This window comes from Dunckerocampus dactyliophorus, chromosome 15 (assembly GCF_027744805.1).
Source record: "Dunckerocampus dactyliophorus isolate RoL2022-P2 chromosome 15, RoL_Ddac_1.1, whole genome shotgun sequence".
In the NCBI taxonomy this organism is placed as follows: domain Eukaryota; kingdom Metazoa; phylum Chordata; class Actinopteri; order Syngnathiformes; family Syngnathidae; genus Dunckerocampus; species Dunckerocampus dactyliophorus.
This window is the reverse complement of record NC_072833.1, coordinates 2,207,350-2,225,937: the sequence shown is the minus strand read 5'-3', so window position 1 is coordinate 2,225,937 and position 18,588 is coordinate 2,207,350. Positions and strand designations below refer to the sequence as shown.

Sequence of the window (18,588 nt, the reverse complement as noted above, 5' to 3'; positions counted from 1 at the left end):
TATGTTGTTGTAACAGATGCTGTAGGAAAAACGCACAACCTGTTAGGAGAGACAAAAAGTGAGTAAAAACACCTAAATTACATTTAAAACTACAATATTCTCTCGGTCCATCGCGGTGCACCTTTCGCGGACTCTTCAGTGCTTTTTTTTTTTTTGTTATTATTACAACCGATAAAAAGTGAAATGTTCCTAAAATAAGAAATGTTAACATATTATTAAGTGAAAATGACCTACCTCTTAGGAGTAGGCACCCTTTTGTCTTGAGGGACACACATGGCAGCCCCAGGGGAGCAACAACAGTGGCTGGGTGGAGGGAGCGAGGATCCTTCTACCTTCTAATTTCTGAATGACCTGCGCTACCTCCTGACACGGTCACCCCAACCTAGCACCCCTGTACTCGTGTAAAGTCAAAAAGCTTTATCCTGGAACTAGAAACAGATCTTGATATAAGCCTAAATCCATCTTAAATGCAAAAAAGGGCTTGCCAAATATAAGATGATCTTAGGAAAAAATACTTCAAACTAGTGAAATTATCTGTCTATGCAGCAAGTTCATTTTACTTGATAAAAAATGCAAAATTAAGAAACTGAAATGACATGTAAGTGCAAAATGAATGAGCTGCATCCTGAAATTCGCTGATCTTGAAATAAGCCCAAATTCATCTTACAAGTAAGCCAAAAGTCCACAGTTTTTATCTTAACTCATGCTATTAAAAATCACAGCCGCAAGTGCTAATTTGATAACATCAATATTTATTTTCTTTGACCAGTACACCAAGTTGCTCTACAAAATCTGCCATTTAGTCATTTAGTCAGTCGTCTGTTTAATCAAATGAATGTTAAAACATTGTTGTTCAGCACTTCTTAAGTTCAGCATCCTGTGGATGTTGCGGAATCTTTCAACAAGGTTTTATTTGCTCAACTTGAACATTGTTTAACTAAACTAGACAAAATGTAATCCCTCATTCTAAAATGAAGGTTATACTATATACTCAATGAGTAAATAGGTTATACTATAAACTGTTATACTATATACTCAATGAGTAAATAGGTTATACTATAAACTATTATACTATATACTCAATGAGTAAATAGGTTATATTATAAACTATTATACTATAAAGTCAATGAGTAAATAGGTTATACTATAAACTGTTATACTATATACTCAATGAGTAAATAGGTTATACTATAAACTGTTATACTATAAAGTCAATGAGTAAATAGGTTATACTATAAACTATTATACTATATACTCAATGAGTAAATAGGTTATACTATAAACTGTTATACTATAAAGTCAATGAGTAAATAGGTTATACTATAAACTATTATACTATATACTCAATGAGTAAATAGGTTATACTATAAACTGTTATACTATAAAGTCAGTGAGTAAATGGCCCTTAAAACTAGGGAAATTATCCGACATGTCTAGAATTATGATTTTAAATCTTGGCAAGTGGCAAATAATTTGCATGTTGGCAACTGCTCGCCGTAGAACTTCCTGTATCTGTTATGTCCGGCCGTCACAGCCACACATTCCGTCCACACTTTTCGCTGAAAAAACTGGCTTGCTACTTTGGCTTTGGAGCATATTTTTTCAAAGTAGGCCTTTCTCATTGGAGAAAGAACAAATCTCACCCAGACCCAAAATCCCGACTGTCTTTCACGACTAACCAAACTCAATTGTTTGTTTGTTGCAGAACAAAAAAAGTACCTTTCAACCCCCTTGCCTCCTCGGATATACCGACAGTACCTAGCGTGTTTACACATGAAAGCCGCTGCAATTTACAGCTCTTAATATCCCTGTGAGCTGTGAAACAGCAAAAGGGGTTTGTGGTGGGCTTAGAAAGTGAAATCCAGCCTATTAGCTGTCGGCGTCCCTCAAGCCCCAAGGTGGTAAATAAATCTTGTGTCAACACTGCAAGGTGTGATTACTTTAGGCACAAATTGGGAATTGGAGGATGCTGTGTCTTCACTAAAATGTTTGTTGTGTGCATTGAGCTACAGTGTTTATATCGACTTGTTGGTCTTTTTGGGCCTCACGGTGGCCTTTTGGGTTGTATGGTGGCCAGTTTGTGTGGAGTTTTCATGTTCCGTGCGTTTTCTCCGGATGTACCGCACCTCTCGGCCGAAGTGAGACAAGTACTATAGAGAATGAATGGATGTTGTCCTTATACTTATTCATCGTTATTCCCGTGTTTGTGTGTCCAGTGAGCATGCCGGCCAGCGAGAACGAGAGCGTCAACACAGACAACGCGCCAGGGGGCGACGTGGAGGGCGAGACCTGCTGTACCCGCCTAGCGTAAGTACTTCCTCCCAAATGTGCAGACCTCCTCCCTCCCTCTCCTGGGATCTTTCCAAGGGACAAGGACAAGCGTCTTTTCATCCCGGGTGTGCCAAACTGTAGTCTCGCAGGACATCAATCATCTCCGCGCGTAGTAGAAGAGCCTTTATTGCTCACCCCCCCACTCTGCTTCTGATTACTTCTCTTTTGTGTGCTCCTCCCTTTTCACTTACCACAAGATCCACTACGCTACATGCGGAATACGAGCGCCGCAAGTTGGAATCACACGCACACACACGCACACACACACACACACACACACACACACACACACACACACAGTGTGTTTATTCATTCTCCTCTTGCTGTCCATCTGTTACTTTGTCTTTGTTTGGCTGTTTGTGGATATCCGTCTGAGCCAGAACAACTCCAAAAACACAGTGATGTCATAAACTGTGCCAGTTCCCTTACTATCGGGAATAGCTCGCACTGTCACAGAGATGACGCTTTGGGTATTTGTCCTTCATGTTGCCATGGAGACAAACCCAGGGCTAAACTCAAGATGTGGATTATCCTGCAGGGACATTTTGTGCCCTTTCGTGTTTTTGGCTGTGCTGAATGAGTGTACGTTGAATTTTCCAGGGGATTTGTTCTTGAAATTAGCCAAAAATGTCAAAGCGACACCAAATATGACACATTTGTATCTAAGGGCTCATTTTCCAGCCACATTGATCCTAACACAAGCTAATGCAATCCTTTATGTTAACGTAGAAATTTGGACAACTGGCTTTCAAGTGTTAGTTTTTATATTTGTCCACCAGATGGCACTGCGTTTTCCCATTGAAAGCATGCAGCAAAATGTTGCCGCTTTTAATGCTTTGCGACGCTATTGATGTTAGATCATGGGGTGTTATTATTGTAGGGGTTTTTTGTTTCAGAAAGCTGACATTTTTTGTCGTCACTTTGTGCATGTCCACACAGGGTGATTTGTATGGAAGCCCGTTTAAGCCACTGAAAGAAAAAAAAATATCCCAATGGTATGTCATAGTTAGGAGTTAAAAAGTCTAAATTATGATATCAAATGTCCTAATCATGACACATGAAAGTCATAATTATGAAAGAAAAGGTGGAAATTACAAGATAAAAAGTCATAATTATGAGATAAAAAAAATGAAATTATGAGATAAAAATGTGAAATTATGAGATAAAGCCAGAATTATAAGATAAAAAGTCAAAATTACGACAAAAAAGTGATAATTATGTGCTAAAAAGTCATAATTATGAGATAAAGTGTCAAAATTCTGAGATAAAAGTTCGAAATGATGAGATAAAAGTCAAAAGTACGAGATAAAGTCAAAATTACAAGATAAAAAATTTAAATTATGAGATAAAGTCAGAATTATGAGATAAAAGGTCAGAATTTTGATATAAGAAAGTCCTAATTTTGAGATAAAAAGTCAAAATTACGAGATATGAAAGTCATAATTATAAGATAAAGAGTCGAAATTACAACGTAAAAAGTGATAATTATGAGATAAAAAGTTGATATTATGAGGTAAAATTTGAAATTATGACATAAAAAGTTGAAATTATGAGATAAAAAGTCATAATTATGAGATAAGAAAGTCAACATTATGAGGTAAATAGTCAACATTACGAGATAAAAAGTAATAATTATGGGATATAAAAGTCATAATTATGAGGTAAAAAGTCATAATTACGAGATAGGAAAGTCATAATTCTGAGATAAAAAGGCGAAATTATGAGATACAAACTGCGCATGTGCTGCCTTCCTCGCTGCAGCCTTCATCACGTGGCATTCGGCACATGCGCCGTTTGTCTCTCATAATGTTGACGTTTTATCTCCCAATCATGTCCAAGCATTGGGATATTTTTGTCCTTTCAGTGGCAGAAACGGGCTTCCGCAGATTGGACCAACAAATGTTGATAAAATGAAATTGTGAGCGCAACCTGTTAAGCAGGAACCTCTCAAATCACCCTTCATGGTGTGTCTATATAAATGTGTGTTTGTTGTGTGTTTGTTGTGTGTGTGTGTATAATCCATTCTGTTCTCTGTGTTCCAGAAATAGGATCTCCAAATCCAAGTTCAGGTTAGTAGATATTGTTGCCATTGTCTCCTCCGCCTCCTCTTCCTCGCTCACCTGCTAGCAACGTAACTCTGCAGTCCGCCGATCGATATATGTACAGCATATATACTATATGTGTACTCTATATATGTACATACTGTACAGTATGTGGGCGCCTCACTCAAATATACACTTCTTACATACAGTACATTCTAATATGTCTTTTAAAAATGATCCTAAATTAGATGCTACAAAATGAGCTCATGTCCACTTTTGTTGTCCTGTGATTTTTGTGAGTCTTGTGTAACGTTCACTGTGCACATCATAACTCACAAATAATGGGGGAAAAAATGACTTTTTCTATATAGAAATAAAGCCTCGGAGCAAGGGGAAGAAGGTCAAACACAAATAATAGATGGAAAGCAAACACAATAATAATGCTGCTTCATACTGACACTGCTGTATGTTGGTTATTTAGCTGCAATAATAAACATACTGCTAAATTACCCTTTTCGCGCTTTTTAACATTTTGACATACTTTTGTGTTTCCCTCTATATCTCACCTGAAAAACTGTTTGTCTTGCCTCGATTGGTTACCTTTTTTCAGCACAACCTCACATGTGTGCCCATGGAGTTAAAATATTTTATTTTGACAGAGCGTTTTATTTACACTTTGGACCAAAAATTCTCATATGGAAAAATTTGATTTTTTTTGTGTGTAAAAACATGTGTAATGAACGCCTCTTATAATGCAAATACAAAATGTATACAGTCGTCCCTCGCCACATCGCGGTTCAAACGTTGCGGCTTCACTGCATTGCGTTTTTTCAAAAATTCCTTAATGAATTAATAATCTCTGTTTCATAGTTAACTGTGGCCCATTATTAGTCAAAAGTATGCATTGGATGTATTTTTTGCACGAATGAAGCATTTCCAAGCTTAAAAAGAATAAATGAAGAGCTAAACGAAGTAAAATACAAATACAGCATAAGCCATTCACACCACCATTCAACTTCCTGAATGTTGTATTCTACTTTGGTCACTAGATGTCAGTAATTGTTGGGTGAGACAAGCACCAGACTTGATCGCCAGAGCAACAGGCTTTTATTGCAGCTTTCAATTATCTTACAAAAGCCACAAAACAATGATATTAATAATCATAATAAGATAATCCTCATCATAAATAACTGATTCTGCTCCCCTGTCTTAAATGGCTTGTTTTCTGTGATTATACATACTATACATACTATATTGGGTAATACGGATGCAAAGGTGACTATATGGGTGTCATTTCATGTCTAGGTGACTTTATCAATGTTAAAAAGTGTATTTCGAAGATTGTAAACAGGCTTTCTATGGCGTAACTACAAAAGTATTCCATTTATAAAGAAATAGTCCTACTTTGCGGAAATTCATTTATCACTGTCCGGTGTGGAACCTGTTAACCGTGATAAAAGAGGGATTACTGTAGTTCAAAAACTCATCTACAAATTTAGCAAACAACAAAAATCAAGGTGAAATAGTTATAATTATGTATCTTCAAAGCCAGTATAATTTGCTAAGCGTGAACGCACCGTCCCCCCCGAAAAATGTTTTTGTCTACCTCAAGAAAGCTGAATACCACATCAGTGATTATGAAGCGGGAAAAGTCAACCAAACGGCTGTTCATGCTTTGACTGCCAAACGTTTCTCCACCAGTAGGTTTTGAAAGCGCATACAAATGAGACATAGCGTGAACACACAATGACAGATGACAAAAATCTGGTTTTACTTGGCCATTTTTCACCATTTTTAGACTCGCAGGCGGTTTGAAGTCTGCACTTTGGACGTGAGTTGAAAGGGAGCATCTGTGTGGCTGCGTCATCATGCTGTGTCACCTAGTACGCAGCGTCCGCAAGGTCAAAGACCTCTCTGACGGCGTCCATCAGCACTAAGTACCGGTGGTGTTTTGGCTGTCATTAGAGACATTCGTGCAGGACAACAATATTTTGAGCCACTTTTTGACATGTTTTACTTACTTTTTTGGTTGCAAAAGATTGTTCCACGGCTCTACTCCCTAACAACTGCCGATTGACAGAACTTCCTCTTTCTTCTGTTTTCCTTCCCCCCGTCTAGTCGCTACTTTCGCAGGTGGAACCGGCTGTGCAGGCGCAAGTGTCGGGCGGCGGTCAAATCGCAAGTTTTTTACTGGCTGGTCATCTTCCTGGTTTTCCTCAACACGCTGACCATCGCCTCGGAGCATCACCAGCAGCCTCAGTGGCTGACAGACGTGCAAGGTCTCCAGACGTGCATGCCTTCTTCAATTCAAGTCACGTGTTTCTTTATTGCTAACGGATGTCCTGCCTTTCCTCAGACATCGCCAACAAGGTGTTGCTAGCGCTGTTCACTGGTGAGATGCTGTTGAAGATGTACAGTCTGGGCCTTCAGGTATGATGTCCCATTTTGCTACAACGAATGAGGAGAAGTTGGAAATAAATGTTTTGTGTGATTTGTTTTACCTTCCTCAGGCGTACTTTGTGTCGCTCTTCAACCGCTTCGACAGCTTTGTGGTATGCGGCGGCATCCTGGAGACCATCCTGGTGGAAACCAAGATCATGTCGCCTCTCGGCATCTCCGTGCTGCGTTGCGTGCGATTGCTGCGAATCTTCAAAATTACCAGGTCAGAAAATGATGACAGTTTGGGTGTTTTTTCTGTCTCCGCAAGACGGGATTGCTGATTATTTTTGTGTCACGCACAGATACTGGAACTCTCTCTCCAACCTGGTGGCCTCCTTGCTCAACTCCGTGCGCTCCATCGCCTCCCTGCTTCTCCTGCTCTTCCTCTTCATCATCATCTTCTCCCTGCTGGGCATGCAGCTCTTTGGCGGCAAGTTCAACTTCGAGGAGACGCGCCGCAGCACATTTGACAACTTCCCGCAGTCGCTGCTCACCGTCTTCCAGGTAAACGACTCTTGTAGCCACTTCACCTGGCGAGTTTACTGCAATTGACACGCTTTTACCCGCGATGTACTGTAGATCTTAACTGGAGAGGACTGGAACTCTGTGATGTATGATGGCATCATGGCGTACGGTGGGCCGTCCTTTCCCGGCATGCTGGTCTGCATCTACTTCATCATCCTCTTCATCTGCGGAAACTGTATCCTGACAGCTTAGAAGGGAAGGCGGGGCGAGCCATGTGTCAAAAATAGAAATGACTTTTCTTTTTTACCTTTTTCACCTGTAATGTAACCGTTGCAAAAAGTGGGGGTCTACAGTACTACTGTACAGTATATGCCTACCGCTTTGTATTAAAAAAAAAAAACAGGCTTTGCTACACATCTTAAAGCAAAGCCCGGTGCTCCAGTATCAGAGTATCGATATTTCAGCACCATCCTTAACGTCCCCTCACAACCAGACATCCTCCTCAATGTCTTCTTGGCCATTGCTGTGGACAATCTAGCCGACGCGGAGAGCCTGACATCTGCCCAGAAGGAGGAAGAGGAGGAGAAGGAGAGAAAGAAGCTGGCCAGGTAAGGAGGTGGACATTGGCATGAACCCTCGGGAGAAAGTGAAAGTACTAAAGGCTTTTCTCCAGGCTGGGTACTCCAGACAAGCGCCATAACAACGAGAAGCCTCCACTGGAGGAGGAGAAGAGGGAGAAGATCGAACTGAAGTCCATCACGTCCGATGGCGAAACCAACACTGCCACTAAGGTAGACCAAAATGAAGACAAACGTGGTAGAAATTGAGTAAATAAACGTATGAATGCTCTTCCCGCTACAGATCAACATGGACGATTACTGCAGAGATGAAAGTGAGGAGAAGAATCCATATCCTGCTAATGATTACATTGGTAACACACACACACGCACGCACGCACGCACACATGCATGCTTCTGGGAGCTTTGATGAAATTAGTCTGACTTCTCTGCTCTTCTTCAGGTGATGAGGATGATGATGAACCAGAGATGCCAGTGGGCCCGAGACCACGACCCCTCTCGGACATCCAGCTGAAAGAGAAAGCCGTCCCCATGCCTGAGGCTCGCGCCTTCTTCATCTTCAGCCACACCAACAAGTAAGACTCAACATTGTTGGCCCGACATCTTAAACATTAGGGTTGCGTTTGAAATAAGAGGTTTTTTTAAATGTGTTGCCCTGAATCTGCCCTTGATGCAGGAATTTTAACAGTTTAAAAGTCCTTTTTGTTAGCACTACCGGGAACACATCTTTTTGTAGCTTTAATGCTAATGAGCTGTGTTTTTCCACGTCGATTGTGTGTCTCCAATAAGCACTGTTGCGCACTTTCTACACGTACAGTACATTTTGGAAGTGTGTACTTGTCAGACATAATATACGCCATATATCACATGCAATAATGTAACATTAAGAAGTGGGAGAGGAGAACAGAAACGTTAGCACTCACAGACAGTTGGCAGAGCTAAGAGGTTTATTTTAAGATGTGTAGCGAAGCAATAGATTTCACTCATGTTTGCTGCTCAAAATTAATTTAGTTTCATTATAATTCTGTTAACCGCACGGTGGTCTAGTGGTTAGCATGTTGGCCAACACAGTAACAGCCTGGAGATCGGAAAGACCTGTTCGATTCTCCCCTGGGCATTTCTGTGCACTCAAAACAGTGACATGGTTAAAGTTTGATTCAAATGTCCCGCTGCTATTAAAGAGACGATAGGTAAATAGATGATCAGACATGAGTGGTATCTTTATTTTTCTGTGAATAAAATGCAGCAAAAATGGGCAAACAGTATTTCACACATAGTAGCAAATGATAATTCATTAATTTAACAACTGTAATTGATTTGATTAAAATTTGTAATCATTTGACAGCTCTACATGTCCAACATAACAGATGCCATGTATGACGTACTACAGTGTAACATTAAGGAGTGGGTCAGGAGGACGCAAACATCATTCTATGTTGGAAAATTCGCTGAAGAAGAACAACATGATCGAACTTACTGCTCCCACGTCTGAAGCTGAATGATGGGCAGCTGGCAGAGCTGCAGGCTTTGTTTTAACATGTGTAGCAAAGCCTTTTTTCATTCGTGACATCAGTGCTTGAAATTTCTAGTTAGCAGTTGTGATGGCGAGTGGTAACACACTGTATCTAGCTAGCAGCAAACAAAATGATCAAACTTACAAATCCCACGTCTACAGCTCAATGACGGGCCGAGCTTAATTTTAAGATGTTTAGTGAAGCCTGGATTTCAAAGAGCTTCAAAAGCGGCAGTTTCTCTCAAAAGTGGAGTTAAAAAGTGAGAGAAAGGATTTGTCACGTTTGGTGTTCATACAGTATGTGTGACCCACACTCGTGTTACAAAATCATTAAAAGGTCATAATAGGAGCCCCCTTGTCAGAAGCCAAGTTAAAATGACCTGGTGTTCTTTCCTTTCAGGTTCAGGGTTCTCTGCCATAAAATTGTCAACCACAACATCTTCACCAACCTCATCCTCTTCTTCATCCTGCTCAGCAGCATCAGCCTGGCTGCAGAGGACCCGGTCAAGAATGACTCCTTCAGAAACCAGGTTGATTTAGTGGACAAGTGCTCTCATTGCGCGCTCAGACAAGGAGGAGGAGGTTTATTGTGACAGTTGTGTTATGTTTCATTCCTTCCCTGAGAACTGTACAACTGGATAAAAGGCCCGTTGAGCTTTATTGGCTCTATTTCCCTTTTTAGCGCCACATTGCTAAATGAAAGTCCTGTAAATAACGGTTAGCTGAGCAAGAAGCAGCGTCACTCTGCTGTTAGTATGTTAGCTGTTCATTGTGCTCATTTCCAAGATGTGGCATTTAATGTAAAGACCTTAAGAAGCACCTCCTGGGGGCTCATGAAGATCACTTTTATTGTATTTTCCTCGGCTGTTCAATGAGCTTTAATGCAATAATGCATCCTTTTTTTTTAGGTTTGGCTCCATTTCTGAATTCATTATCCTTATGTGGTTATTTCTAGACCGCGCAAGAGTTGACAAAGAGTTCAGGCTTTATTCTCTGAAATGTGTTTTTGGCTGTTTCATGTCAAAACGACGACATTCTTGGCTCTTGCTGCAGATTCTGGGCTATGCAGACCACGTCTTCACTGGGCTCTTCACCATAGAGATCATTCTCAAGGTAAATTGTCAAGGGAAAACCCGCTGCTGGCTTCAAAATAGACAAGAGAAGAGACAAGTTCTTTGAGAATAATGAGAGGTAAAAGGCAATAAAACTCACATGCAAGGAGACAAATCAATACAACCTTAACAGATGGCTTCTAGAGAAAATGTCTATTCATGCTAAATATATAGGATAGGGTTAATATGGGAAACTCTGTGGGGGGCAAAGGTGATTAAGGGCAGACTCACATGCCCAGACACCCAAGGCTATTTGAATCAGGTGATAAGCATATGGAGGACTTGTTTTGGAGACAAGAGGCTTTTCGACTCAAGTAAATAATCACAACAAGTCAGTGTGACATTAATGTGTGTCTTAGTAGAAAAAATATGTGCTATTGCAAAATTATAGCTAATATTAGTAAAATGGTCACAAAGTGCAATAACAAACACTATTTTCCTGACGTATATCCACTTTGCCTTTGCTCAGTTTTTTCAATGCATGCTTGCAGCTTGAAAAAATAATAACAATGTTTCTTTGTTACAGCTACAAAGCTGCTAATTCTTAGTATTGTTGAAGCTATCGATCCACAATGTTAACGATCTCCAATGCACCACAGATGACAGCCTACGGGGCCTTCCTCCATAAAGGCTCCTTCTGCAGGAACTACTTCAACATCCTAGACTTGGTGGTCGTCAGCGTTTCCCTCATCTCCTCTGGGATACAGTGAGTGCCGTCGTCTACTTCATTTTATGGCGCAGTGTTTTTTTAAACTCATTAAAATGACTCACCTGGCACCTTTGGCGATTATCACCCCCTTGCATTTAAACGGCGTCACCGAGTCCTCAGAGTGTCTTTGCCTTCACGGGCCGTTAGTCGGCTCCAGAAGGACACACAAATCAACGTGTGGAGTGGATAAGTAGGGAAATGTTTAGCTTGGTAAATTGCCACACGCCCCCAACCCCCATGCTTCTTCTTCTTTACACTCCATGGCTTGTGCTGTTTGTTATTAATAAAGATGTCCTGTGCTTCTTGCAGCTAATAACTCATTGGAATGCTGTGATATTTCTCATGTTTTTAATATGCTATGCTACGCTCTCTGTCTCTAACGCTTTAATAGACTAGACTTCTCGACGTAAGTTCATATTAGTGCTTATTAACGTGCCCTTAAACACTGTTAACTGTCTCAAAATGTCACTCCCTTATTTGCTATTTCTACCGTCTGGGAGAGTTTAGCTCTTTTTGAGTAACAAAAAAAACTTGGATACAGTAAATGCTCCAATTAACGGCTCTATTCAATTAACCACTGATCGACAAAAGCAAATAACCACAGGGGTCTGTAATTAGGCAGCTGTGAGCCAGATATTGTTTAAATTCACTCCATAAGATGGCAGTAGCTGGTCAATCTGCCTCTGCATGCGCTTTACAAATGTTGCCACTCAGCTGTTGGTGTAAAAGTCATGCGTGTTACACTGTGACGCACTGTTGTTTGCAAGGAACTCATTAGCGCGATTAATGCTGGCTGAGCAATTTACTCCTTACCGCTATAAAAGCGTTGGCTGTGTTGCTTTTTCTCAGAAAATAGGGCTCTTTTTCACAGAAAACACATCTCATTCACCCAGAATCGGAGGAAAATCGGGGGGATTTTGTAGCCTCTTGGATCTTTTTTGGGTCTATTTGTTAATAGCTGATCACAGTGCCCAAAGTGATGTCTTCTGGTCAACAAGTCCCTCTCCCACACTGTGCATGCCTTCTTTTTTCCTAGTTTATGCCTTCTTCCTGCTCTTTCCTCATTCTCCTTCTGCAGCTGCGAGATAATATAGTCTTACTTTTCTTTTCTGCGATGAGATCTTCTTCTCTGCGGTTCAACATGCACTCCCAATCATTATTAAAGTTAGAAAATTAACTTGTTGGTTGGGATGATTCGGAAATAACAGCCACTCTGCGTCTTGGGAAAATGAACACCCCTTCTGGAATTGGAGCGTTTACAGTATATATGTATATATTACAGTGTAATAGCACTCCTTCATGTAATACTGCAGCATAAATTCATATTTTGATGCAGACAATGTGATTGTTTTTATTAAATCAAGATGATTGTAATAGATAAATGGACTTTAAGATGAACTCAATTCTCCTGGGCAATAGAAATGGCAGCGGAATGTGAAAACTGCCCGTTAAAGGTAAAAAGTGTGTGGGATGTTTGCGGACTGATGCGGTCAAACTGCCGCCTCTTGTATGAAAAACCTGGACAAGTTCTACACCAAATTAGAAAAAAAAGATATTACATTAAAAGAGGCATCATTGCGTTCATTACGGAAAGGGAATATTGATTGTAACTGTCCAAAAACGGGCCCGCCGGGAGCACTTCCTGTCATGAGCCAGCTGCTAAATGGTGTAACATGCCTCCCAACCAGCAGGGTCAGCTGCTGCTTTTAACTTTTATAGCATCTAAAAGGTGTATTTTTTCAGTTTCTATGATTTGATGATATGTGCAGCTTTTGACCGCGTCAGCGGCATCATCCCACGTCATGTCAGCTACCTTTAATCTCCTTTTCCTGTCACTTCCAGGCGTCACTTCCTTTGCTTTCTCGGCGACAACCTCTTACAATGATACCCTGGCATTTTGATGACACACGTGTGTGTGTGTAAAGGGGGGAAAATGTTGAGCAAACATTTTTTTCCCTCATACATTTTATCCTCAAATATCAAAATGTCAAGGTATTCATTTGAATTTTGTAGGATTTGTTTTGGTTTTTCGGGCACAACTTTGCTTCCTTTTGGCCTGTACTGACATTTTCCTTCTAGCCTGCACTAGTTTGTCTGTGTTTGTTGTGTTTCTGTGTGTGTGTCTGTGTGGTGTGTGTTGCTGGATTAGTTGTGTGGTGCTGTTGAGAGTCTTACGAATGTCTCTTATAGGAAATCACATCCAGTGGGTGTTTACAATACAATATGTTTTAATGGGGTGTCACCAGACACCAGGGGGCGTCACGGCACGCTATCTTGGGGTTTCTATGATATGCCGTGATGTATTAATCATCATTATTCTTTCTGCATTTGTAAGCAAATTCTAGTAATTAATATCCCATTGAAAATGTTGAAAGATACAGGATGTTAACCCCTCTCAGTTTTGTTGTTTTTCTGTGTTTGTCTTTTCATTATATGTCCTCTCTGTCACTTGTTGTGTGCGGTGTGCTCATGCAGCAGAGACTGACAAGATTCATGTCACAATTTCTAAGCCTCAAAGTCTACAAACGACAATGGCCGACAGGGGGAGCAAACGCGCAGGAACGTTCAAGCGCTCCAAACACAGAAATGATCCAAAGCCACAAACACACAAAACACATGCAATGGGAACATGCTGTGAATTCAAAATGCTGCAATTACATAAATGCTGCAGGATCAGAAACAAATGCATAAGAAAAATGCAGCAAGTGCCAAAAGCACGCACGCGTCCACCAAAACACATGCATGACAGAAACGCTGCAAGTTCACAGAACAAAACGGAGGTTAGCCAGGCTGCAAGGGGCGCCAGACATCAACGGAATGAAAAGGTACATTTGTCTTTTTGTCTTTGTTGCTCTATAATACTGTCAAATATGACATCTTAAGCCTTTAAAAGACGGATACTGTATCCCTCGTGTCTGGCGGACTTCCTGGTTGCCTGGCTAACTTGCCTTTTGTTCCATTTGCAGCATTTTCCTTCTGCATTGGTTTTTAATCGTGTAGCGTTTACATCAGGGGTCTCAAACTGAGTGTTTCCCAAATCACTGTTGTTTGGGGTTTTTGGGGGGGAACAACATAGTTGTGGCGACCATGAAGGAGTAAGATCTCCACACGCATGGAGGATGTACAAAATATCTGAATGTGAGTTGGCCGCACTAATTGCTTATGTGGGGTGCATGTGTGGCAATGGACATTTTGCCCAAAACCTGACAGCAGCAAAATGTACAAAAGACACACGTTGGCCGTACGGACGACACACGGAGACGTACCACGTGTGTCGGTTCGTCGTGAAACTTGAAAAAAATTTAAGCGACTGTAGAGTTGTTTTGACATGACAAAGAACTCCTGCGGCCGGCCGAAAATCAGCACGCCCCCCGCGCACCCTCTGCGCGTTTCTTGCGGGTTTTTTTGCACATTGACCAGCCGTAGGAGCCCGCACAACCAGTTGTGACCACGTTAACGTAGTCATTATTGTTCCCCATTGTAGTAGTTCCCCTGTGTCCTTGGGTGCGCTGTCATCATTGTTGCGATTGTAGTAGTGTTGTGCCTAGTGACTCCCCCCCCCATCTTCCTTTAAGCCGTCTTAACTGCCTCTGAGCATCTCTTATAGCAGGGGTTCCCAACCACTGGGCCGCGGCCCAGTACCGTATTTATATTATTGTATTTTAAAAACTATATACAGTTACAAATCCCATATTTTGGACATTTATATGTTGTTTGTTGCAAGCGGCGACCCGTCCCACTTTGTTCGACGGTCCCTGAACGCACCACCGTGCGTGCGCTAACAATCTCTCATGCTGCACAGATAGACTACTATAGTGGATTTTTACCGTTTTTCTTTCACCTCATATTTGGTCTCAAATGCTGATACTATGTGGGAATGCATGAAGGTAAGTTTGGATGTCCTTATTGAGTGCTAATGTGCATATTTGGCTCAAGTGAATTCATGCTAGCACACTGGCTTTTACCACACACGTCAAACAGCCATGTAATCATCTCTCTGGAAAACAAACTCCAGGCTTGAACTGGTGGATGGTGGGTCTGCATTCATCATTTTGTGCTTTTAATTTGATGTTGTTCATGTTTTAGTCTTACACAATACATAATAAATAAGATAAATTAGATTGCTATATGTACGAACTCCCCCCTGATCCGCGGGGGATTTGGGGGAATACAAGCCGTTCCGTGGGTCAAAAAAGGTTAGGGACCACTGTCTTATAGGCCTCAGGTTCACCACAATGTATGCGATATTGATATAAAACGGCCAGAACACACAGGCTGCACTTACACTAAACTTTGATGTCCAGTAGCGGGCCGGACAGCGGGTTTGAGACCACTGGATTATGTGATTGCAGCATTTTCCCGTTGCATGTGTTTTATGGTGTTTGTGTGTTTTGGGATGATTTCTGTGTTTGGAGCGTTTGGTTGTTGCTACGTGTTTTCCCCTGTCGGCCACCGTACCACAGCGTGAAATAATTTGCCAATAAACTGTATTAAAAAAATGGATGCAGCACAAAAGTTCAGATTTAAAGCAAGTGCTTTTTTTTAAATTCTTTGTCAGAAAAAAGTGAACACACCCCTGACATTGCAGTAAGCATTTGATTACGGACACTACCGCCACCATGCAAGGCACTATTATCTCGCGACATGCTGGTGTTGCCAGACAATAATGGCTATCGTAAATCTGTGCTGCGAGACAAGCTGCACAGTGACTACTCTAAGTGTATCCAGGGGTGTACTCACTTTTGGGTGCTTCTTCACAGTTGCTCCATCCATTTTCCTTACACAAAATGAATATTTTGTCCGCGTCTGATTGAAATCCTCATTCCAGGTCCAGTGCCATTAACGTGGTGAAGATCCTGAGGGTTCTCCGAGTGCTTCGACCTCTGAGGGCCATCAACAGAGCCAAAGGCCTGAAGGTCAGCGTTTAAACATCTATGTAAAATGTGTAGATATGACAGTGCGTACACTCGTGGTGGTTTTCTGCCTCTCTCAGCACGTGGTGCAGTGCGTGTTCGTGGCCATCAGGACCATCGGCAACATCGTCATCGTCACCACGCTGCTCCAGTTCATGTTCGCCTGCATCGGAGTGCAGCTCTTCAAGGTAGAGACGTCACGGGACAGCTTCTGGAGTCTTGTACTCATGAATGCTTTGATGTTGTTCTTCAGGGCAAGTTCTTCTTCTGCACAGACAGCTCCAAGCAGACTCAGGCAGATTGCAGGTAAAAGATGTGACCGCGTGACAACAACGCGAGCAATTTCACACCTGAATGTGTGTGTTGTGTGCTCTGTCAGAGGGTCCTACATCATGTACAAGGACGGCGACGTGGCCAAACCCGAACGAGCGCAAAGACACTGGAACAACAGCGACTTCAACTTTGACGACGTGCTGCAAGGCATGATGGCTCTGTTTGCTGTGTCCACCTTTGAGGGCTGGCCAGGGTGTGTGCACGCCAACACACACACACGGTACAAGTGGCATCGCATCATCTCCTAACCCCTCGCATCTTCTCTCCAGGCTGCTCTACAAGGCCATCGACTCTCACGCCGAGGACGTGGGCCCCATCTACAACTACCGCGTGGTCATCTCCATCTTCTTCATCATCTACATCATCATCATCGCCTTCTTCATGATGAACATCTTCGTGGGTTTTGTCATCGTCACGTTCCAGGAGCAAGGCGAGCAGGAGTACAAGAACTGCGAGCTGGACAAGAACCAGGTATTGTGATCTGTCCCCAAAGTCTCTTCCGCCTGTCCGCCTCACAGTCAGGACAAAAAGGTGCTAGTTTCCCCCTAGTTTCTGCTTCGCCGTGTCACGCACAGTCGTCCCTCGTTTATCACGGTAAATTGGTTCCAGACCCGACCGCGATAACTGAATGTCCGCCAAGTAGGATTCAACATTAATAAATGGAATATTTTTGTATGTTGCCATAGAAAACCTGTTTACGTCCTTCTGTTTACACATTATTAAAGCCCTCTAGACATGAAATAACACTCCTATACTCACCTTTACATTTGTATTACCCAACACAGTAGATATAATCAGAGAAAACAAGATATATTCGAGATAAATAAGACTCACACGGTAGCAGTTCTTTGTTATTTTTTTCTGAACAGCGTACTTCCTGCTGTGGCTGTTGTTTCATCAGTCTATTGTGATGGTGGCTTTAAATGGCTTCACACTCATATTACCCAGTATAGTAGACATAATAAGAGTAAATAAGCCATTTAAAACGCAAATAAAACTCCTGCTTGTGTGTGTCACAGTAAATGTATTCCCTAGGGGACTGTAGTGGCGGGCGGACAGGTCTGTGGAGGTCGGGAAGTGAGGTCGGAAGTTGAGAGTTGAGTTTTAGCTTGTCGTGTGTTATTGCCCCAGTAGCCTGTGTTATTATTATGATTGTTATTATTATTGTGGCTGTTGTGAGATCATTTAAACCTGCAATAAATGCCTGTTCTGGCGATCACGTCTGGTGCTTGTCTTACCAAACAATTACTGACACCTTGTGGCCAATGTAGAATACTACAGTCACAATTAGAATGCTTCTTCTGCCTTGTATTTGTATTTTACTTTATTTCATTTGTTCACGTAGCCATTGAAAATGTTTAATTTAGGCCAAGAATAACTACTAAATATGCATTTTTGTACTAATAATAGGCCATATTCCACCACAACACAGTGGTTATTAATTCATGAATTCATTTTTGTAGTGAGTGAGGGCGCGATGTTCGAACCGCAATGTAGTGAGGGACGACTGTACTGCCAACAGCACTCGGGCAGCCACCGCCATGTGCGGGGTTTGCATGTTCTCACCTCACTTGCGTGGGTTTCCTCTGGGTACGTCCCAAAAACGTCCATGTCAGGCTAATTATACACTGGTGTGATTGCGAGTGTGAATGTACCCCGCTGAGGTAGGCTCCAGCTCAGCTGTGACCCTAATGACGACAAGCAGCATAGAAAGTGGATAACCAGTTTAATCTAAGCCAGGGGTGTCCAAACTTTTTCAACTGAGGGCTGTGTAGTGAAAAAGCAAACGATGCAGGAGCCCACTTTGACTTTTTTATATATTTATTTTTATTTTGTAAAAAGGCTTAGAAAATCCACGAGCTGCACTCTGGACACCCCTGATCCAAGCCATTTATGTGGTGGCTCACCTTTTGTGTGTTTGGCACAGCGTCAGTGTGTGGAGTACGCCTTGAAGGCCCGCCCCCTGCGCCGCTACATCCCCAAGAACCCATACCAGTACAAGGTGTGGTACGTGGTCAACTCCAGCTACTTTGAGTACCTGATGTTCACCCTCATCCTTCTCAACACCATCTGTCTGGCCATGCAGGTAAAGCGCACGCACACGGAGAGCGAAGAAGCATCTGGATGTTCATGCTGCACCCTTCATTTGTTTT

The 18,588-nt window shown here is 41.9% G+C and overlaps 1 protein-coding gene across 3 annotated transcripts in view; it reads left to right on the top strand.

Annotated features, from left to right (window-relative positions):
- The window catches only part of cacna1c (calcium channel, voltage-dependent, L type, alpha 1C subunit), a 131,763-nt gene that overhangs the window by 88,615 nt on the left and 24,560 nt on the right, over positions 1-18,588 (top strand). For all 3 annotated transcript variants that reach the window (XM_054800061.1, XM_054800062.1, XM_054800063.1), the window contains exons 11-31: positions 2,217-2,307; positions 4,374-4,400; positions 6,492-6,652; positions 6,730-6,803; positions 6,884-7,035; positions 7,115-7,316; positions 7,392-7,512; positions 7,771-7,885; positions 7,951-8,068; positions 8,139-8,208; positions 8,298-8,430; positions 9,769-9,898; positions 10,422-10,481; positions 11,080-11,186; positions 11,581-11,595; positions 16,018-16,105; positions 16,183-16,290; positions 16,356-16,408; positions 16,482-16,628; positions 16,705-16,906; positions 18,363-18,521. In XM_054800061.1, the coding sequence (XP_054656036.1) occupies positions 2,217-2,307; positions 4,374-4,400; positions 6,492-6,652; positions 6,730-6,803; positions 6,884-7,035; positions 7,115-7,316; positions 7,392-7,512; positions 7,771-7,885; positions 7,951-8,068; positions 8,139-8,208; positions 8,298-8,430; positions 9,769-9,898; positions 10,422-10,481; positions 11,080-11,186; positions 11,581-11,595; positions 16,018-16,105; positions 16,183-16,290; positions 16,356-16,408; positions 16,482-16,628; positions 16,705-16,906; positions 18,363-18,521 (2,333 nt within the window). The remainder of the gene's footprint in view (positions 1-2,216; positions 2,308-4,373; positions 4,401-6,491; positions 6,653-6,729; positions 6,804-6,883; positions 7,036-7,114; positions 7,317-7,391; positions 7,513-7,770; positions 7,886-7,950; positions 8,069-8,138; positions 8,209-8,297; positions 8,431-9,768; positions 9,899-10,421; positions 10,482-11,079; positions 11,187-11,580; positions 11,596-16,017; positions 16,106-16,182; positions 16,291-16,355; positions 16,409-16,481; positions 16,629-16,704; positions 16,907-18,362; positions 18,522-18,588) is intronic.